The following is a 6862-nucleotide window of genomic DNA, read 5'->3' on the forward strand; positions in this document are numbered from 1 at the left end:
ATTTATTCTCTGCCTCCCGAGTCCCAGCTGATTGGGAGGAAATGGGGATTTTGCAGTAACCTTCCCCTGGATTGGGGAGGGAATGGAGATTTTATAGTATCTGTTAGGAAATGACTATTAACTAATTTGTCGGGTTGGCAATATATAAACCCTCAATATAGCTTTAAGACTGCTGTATTGCATCACAGTGTCCTGATTGGTTAGCTCTGTAGCCAATGTCTTTAAGAGGGAGCTAGAAACATGGTTTGTTTCTCTTTGCTGTTCTTGCTCTCTGATATCTCTGTATGCTACTGTTTGCAAATCCAGAAGAACTGTTTATTGTGAATGACTACGACGACTGGTAAGAAGACTTTGTTATTGGATTATCCCTGGACTGTTGTTTTGCTATCTCCTGCTTTATATGTGTTTGACCTGGACTGTTTATTGGACTGTGCTTTACTATTTCCTGAAAGTAAACACAATTCAGTGTATCTGTGTTTCTTCGTAACTACTCTCAATCGTGTGCACACCCTTGCTACTCAAGGGTTACTCTGCGAATTCCTTAACATTATCCTTCCCCTGCCACACCCACCAAGCCACGCCCACCAAACCATGCCACACCCACCAAACCACACCCACAGAACCAGTAGTACAAAATTTTGATACCCACCACTGGTGCTTGGTGATCTTTATTGCTGCAGCTTCGCACCTTCGAATTTTGCTAATTACTGAACTTCTATTTTTCAGAGGTTCCACAGAAATGCCGAGGTTCTTCTGGGCCGCCGTCTTCTCTTGCCTGTTGGCCACAGAAGTCTGGGCTCCCAAAGCTGCAAGACTCGGTTGCCACCTGCACTGTAAGCTTCAGGGGGGGATTGACAAATGGACAGACAGACAGAGAGACAGAGAGAGACAGAGGGAGCAATAAAGGAGAAACATTAGCACGGATGCTGCAACCTAGTTGCATTGGAAAAACGAGGAAATACCCAAACAAGATGAAGTTATTAGGAAAATCACGGAATGTGCTGAAATGAGCAAATTGACATTTGAAATTAGAGAACAGGAAGATAAACAATATTATTTATTTATTTATTGTTAAATTTGTATACCGCCCTTCTCCCTGAGGACTCAGGGCGGTGAACAGCCAAGTAAAAACATAAACTACAAACATTAAAATACAATTAAAAATATATATATAAATTTGGCCCCATGATTAAAAACAATAACAAACAATTAAAAACATTTTAAAAAATGTTAGGCCAGCCCGGCTTGCTGGAAAAAGAAGGTTTTAAGGGCACGGTGGAAGGCACCGAGATCTTGGATTATAAAATATGGGATTTATTTTATCAATGACTAGATAATAAAACATGGAAATTAAATGCGAAATGCGAAATGGATGTTATAATATAATAGATGGAGATGATTTTAATGGAATGAAAATGCCATGGTTAAAGGAAAGATAAATGAGAATAATAATATAAAGATATGTATTAGATCAGAGGTCTTCAAACATGGCCGCTTTAAGACTTGTGGACTTCAACTCCCAGAATTCTCCAGCCAGCATAGCTTAAAGCGGCCATGTTTGAAGACGTCTGTATTAGACTGATAATATGAGAAAGTAGTATGAATGTGAGATAAAGCACAAAAGATTTGTAACCGAACGACACACTGCTTGCAATTGTAGTGGATGATGGATGTTTTATGTTTTGTTTAAAAATAAATAAATAAATAAATAAATAAAAAGATGATGGGAGTTGTTGTTGTGGCTTTAATAAGACCAACACAACTTTTCTGGGTTAATCAGAGACAATGTATATTGCGCAATAGGTTCAAAGCTCTGTACATGAAGCGTTGAACAAAGACAGAAATTAGGTACAATGGTTTTTATACCCTTCTAGACAAAGGATTCTGTTAACTCAGCAGTTTATGTGATCATATACATTTGTCATATTTAATTGACACTTTCATTTTATTCTTTGCCAACAGTCATAATTCTTTTAGCCAATTACTGAAGCATAGATTCAAATTATCTCTTGTTAATATTACATGTGGTCATACTTGATCTCTTTAACCTTCATACTGTATATCACCAAATGCTCTCTGACAACTGAGGGGCCTCTTTGTGAATGTTTCTACTTCAAAGGAATACTCTGCCTTTCATCTGGTTAATTGGCTTCCCTTAAACAAACACATTTCCTTTCTTACAATAAAGAGGGCCCTTCAGTGATCCTCCAGCTGGACCCGCATTTACCTACCTACATTATTGTTGTCCGTCCCAGACACCAATGCCGTTCTGTTTTTCTTCTTCTCGCTTAGCTTTCAACGTCACCATCCGGAGTGACCGACAGGGCGCTTGCAGGGCCACCCGTGCCGTCCAGGCCTGCGTGGGCTATTGTGAGTCCAGCGCTTTTCCCTCCAAGTATTCGGTGCTTCTGGCCAGCAGCTTCAAACACAACATCACCTCCGTCTCCCAATGCTGCACCATCAGCCAAATGCAGACGGTGAGAACATCCAGGCGGGCTTCTTCCCAGTCCTCGACTTACAACCGTTCACTTAACGACCAAAGTTACGACGGTTTTCAGATTTGCGACCTTTGCAGCATTCCCCCCTCCCCAGTCACCTGATAAAAATTCCAGATGCTTTGGCTCATATTTACGACTGTCCCCCTTTTGCGACCTTCTGCGACAAGCCAAGTTGATGGGGAAGCCGGATTTCACACTTCACGACCACGTTAATACCTTGGCACCGGCAATGGTTCGCTTAACAACGGTGGCAAGAAAGGTGCTAAAATGGGGCAACATTCACTTAACAAATGTCTCACTGAATAGCAGGATCTTTAGGCTCCATTGTGGTCGTAAGTCGAGGACTACCTGTGTTATGGAATTCCGGCTGCTTATACAGGGAGTCCTCGACTTATGACTATAGTTGAGCTCAAATTTTTTTGTTGCTAAGTGGAACATTTGTTAAGTGAGTTTTGCCCCATTTTATTTATTTATTTATTTATTGGTTCGATTTATATGCCGCCCTTCTCCGGAGACTCAGGGCGGCTTACAATGCGTTAAGCAACAGCCTTCATACTTTTGTATATACCTGCTTAGTAGGGCTTTCGCCCCCCCCCCAAAGCGGTGTTCTTTTTTTTATACAAAGTCAGTTTATTGCCCCCACAATCTGGGTCCTCATTTTACCTACCTCGGAAGGATGGAAGGCTGAGTCAACCTTGAGCCTGGTGAGATTTGAACTCGCAGTAATTGCAGGCAGCTGGTGCTATTTAACAGTGCTTTAGTCTGCTGCACCACCAAGGCGTAACTGCACTGGGTGGGATTTTTGTCCATATTTTGCACGGTTCTGGAAAGAAAGCCTGAGCTGCAAAGAAAGAGCAGGAATCAGGGCGATCTAGTATCAGTGATGTCAAATGAGTTTTGTTTTTTGTTTTGCGTTGTCCTCTCCAGGTGAAACTCCGGCTGCGTTGCAGTCTCGGCTTGCAGAAAACGGTGGACATTTTCACCGCCAAGACCTGCCGGTGTGACGTGTGCCGCCTCTCCAGATATTGAAGCGCCTCGGATGATTTCTGCAGCCACCAACAAGGTCTGTGTTTCTCAACCTCAGAAACTTTAAGATGTGTGGACTTCAACTCCCAGAAGCTTTGCTGGCTGGGGGATCCTGGGAGTTGAAGTCCACACATCTTAAAAGTTTCTAAAGTTGAGAAACTCTGGAGCAAATGGACTTTCTGTGGGGCTGTGCTTGCCAAGTGACCCGTTTGTGTTCTTTTAAAAAAGATGCTTTTAATTCTGTAAGAAATTACAAGGGGATTTCTGTGTATGAGGGAAGCCAGGTTGCGTGTGGGATCCCTTGAGTGTTTGGGGTAACTCGATGGCTGAATACATTCTGGGTTTTTTTTACAATGGTTAGGTGTGTTTTGGTTTTTGCCGTTTTTTGTTGTTAGGTTTTAATGATTGGGCGCTGCTCGACTGAAAGAAGGAAGGGAGGGAGGGAAGGAAGAAAGGAAGGAAGATGGAGAGAGGCAGAGGGAGAGGAGGAGGGAGGAAAAAAGAAGGGAGGGAGGGATGAAGGGAAGAAGGAAGGAAGGGAGGGAAGGAAGGAGGGAAGGAAGGAAAGAAAAAGAAGGGAGGGAAGATGGAGAGGGGCGGAGGGAGGGAAGGAGGAAGGAAAAAAGGAGGGAGGGAGGGATGAAGGGAAGAAGGAAGGAAGGAAGGAAAGGAAAAGAAGAGAGGGAAGATGGAGAGAGGAGGAGGGAGAGAAAGAGGGAGGGAGGGAAAAAGGAGGGAGGGATGAAGGGATGAAGGGAAGAAGGAAGGAGGGAAAGAAAAAGAAGGGAGGGAGGGAAGATGGAGAGAGGAGGAGGGAGAGAAAGAGGGAGGGAGGGAAAAAGGACGGAGGGATGAAGGGAAGAAGGAAGGAGGGAGGGAAGGAAGGAAGGAAAAAGAAGGGAGGGAAGGAAGGAGTGTACACTGCGCGTGTACACTGGAGCTGAGCTCGCATGCCCACAGATATGGGCACCTGTGCCATAGGTTCACCATCACAGGGATAAGGTCTCCCGGGCTGGACTAGAAGACCTCCAAGGCCCCGTCCAGCTCTATTCTGATTCTATTTATTTATTGGCTCGATTTATATGCTGCCCTTCTCCGGAGACTCAGGGTGGCTTACAATGCGTTAAGCAATAGCCTTCATACTTTTGTATAGACCTGCTTAGTAGGGCTTTCGCCCCCCCCCCAGCGGTGTTCTTTTTTATACAAAGTCAGCTTATTGCCCCCACAATCCGGGTCCTCATTTTACCTACCTCGGAAGGATGGAAGGCTGAGTCAACCTTGAGCCTGGGGAGATTTGAACTCGCAGTAATTGCAGGCAGCTGGCATCTAAGTGCTACTTTAACAGCGCTTTAGTCCGCTGCACCACCAAGGCCTTCCTACATTTTTTTTTTTTTTTTTTTTAAGTTTGAAAGTCACTTCTCTGCAGACTTGAGTGATGCCCCTGCCCCACTCCGGACCCAGATCAGCCCCCCACACACTTACTTGTGACATGAAATTTTCTCTTTATTGAATACAGAGTCGTCCAGCAAAAGGAAGACGGGGAAGAGGGAAGGTTCGTGATCCAGGAAACTGTTCATAAATAGACTCGACCCCCCCTCCCACTCCCCCCACAAAATATCTCTCTTGCAGCCCCCTCCCCAGGTTTACCCTGCCAGCCCCACTTCAACCACCACCATCAACCCTTGGAGGCCCTCCCTTCCAAGCGCTTTGGGGGGGGGTCTTCTCCTGTGAAAACTACACCGGTGGGGTATTACTAAATCCGATTATATAAGAGAAGAATCCGATCCGAGTGGCCTACTAAAAAATAAACTGCAATGGAAGCCGTGTGCCCTTTCCCCATCCCACCCCTGCATCCCCACCGAGGGTCTGTTTTTGGGTACCAAGACTGTGTTGAGGTGATCATACCTAGTGGGAGGGGAGAGGAGGGGTCTTTCACCTCGCACTCATCTCCCTCACACATAGACTCTTACACACACACAAACACGCAAAGGAGAGAAAATTGTTAATTTGGAAGAACAGAATAGAATAACAGAGTCGGAAGGGACCTTGGAGGTCTTCTAGTCCAACCCCCTGCTTAGGCAGGAAACCCTACACCACTAGCAATAGCACTTAAGACTTATATCCTGCTTCACAGTGCTTTTACAGCTCCCTCTAAGTGGTTTACAGAGTCGGCCTCCTGCCCCCAACAATCTGGGTCTCCTCATTTTACCCACCTCGGAAGGATGGAAGATTGAGTCAACCTTGAGCTGGTCAGGATTGAACTGCTGGCTGTGGGCAGAGTAGTTTGCAATATTGCATTCTTACAGGGAAGGAAGGAAGGAAGGAAGGAAGGAAGGAAGGAAGGAAGGAAGGAAGGAAGGAAAGAAAATAGCACTTAGACTTATATCCCGCTTCACAGTGTTTTACAGCCCTCTCTAAGCGGTTTACAGAGTCAGCATATTACTCCCCCAACAATCCAGGTCCTCATTTTACCCACCTCGGAAGGACGGAAGGCTGAGTCAACCTTGAGCCTGGTGAGATTCGAACTGCCAAATTGCAGGCAGCCGGCATAAGTAACCTGCAGTACTGCACTCTAACCACTGCGCCACCGCACGACTAAACTACGGTTCAAAGAAATCCGGATTTGGAAGGAATTGTATAGAACAGCAGCCTGTGGAACAGTCTGCCACATGAAGTGGAAAGTTATCTTTGGCTAAAGGTCTTTGACTGGAGGCCCCTCTTTTCAGAGATGCTCTCCTGGATTCTACCTAAAGCAGGGGGTTGGAATAGAGGACCTGGGGGCTTCCTTCCATCCCGAGGAGTGTCCTGGGGGGTGGGAGAGAAGATACTATGCCAGTTGCAGCCAGTGTGGCACTTAGGGTTGAGGGCCCCTTTTTTTTAAAATTTGATTTATATGCCGCCCTTCTCCGGAGACTCAGGGTGGCTTACAGTGCGTTAAGCAATAGTCTTCATACTTTAGTATATTTATACAAAGTCAGCTTATTGCCCCCACAAACTGGCTCCTCAATTTACCTACCTTAGAAAGGATGGAAGGCGAGTCAACCTTGAGCCTGGTAAGATTCGAACCTGCAGTAATTGCAGGCAGCTGGTCTTAATAACAGGGTGCATTAAACCACTGTACTATCAAGGCTCTTGGTGCTCTCTGAGCTTGCTTGTTTTCCTGAAGACGTTTCACGACCCAAGAAGGTAACATCCTCAGTGCCATCAGCAGCCAAAAAAAGCGAATACAATCCTTGGTGGCATAAACAGAGGCATAGAATCAAAATTACATGCAGTACCACTTTATAAAGCCTTGGTAAGGCCACAGCTGGAATACTGCGTCCGGTTTTGGTCCCCAC

The 6862-nt window shown here is 45.4% G+C and overlaps 1 protein-coding gene across 1 annotated transcript; it reads left to right on the forward strand.

Moving 5' to 3' along the window:
- The first annotated feature begins 739 nt into the window (after positions 1–739).
- Positions 740–3527, forward strand: GPHA2 (glycoprotein hormone subunit alpha 2). Its single transcript, XM_070951289.1, has 3 exons — positions 740–833; positions 2293–2477; positions 3426–3527. Exons 1-3 carry the CDS (start codon positions 740–742, stop codon positions 3525–3527), a joined length of 381 nt encoding a protein of 126 aa, XP_070807390.1.
- The last annotated feature ends 3335 nt before the right edge of the window (positions 3528–6862 follow it).

This window comes from Pituophis catenifer, unplaced genomic scaffold, assembly GCF_029215685.1.
Source record: "Pituophis catenifer annectens isolate HBS135680 unplaced genomic scaffold, rPitCat1.0.hap2 SCAF_10, whole genome shotgun sequence".
NCBI lineage: Eukaryota > Metazoa > Chordata > Lepidosauria > Squamata > Colubridae > Pituophis > Pituophis catenifer.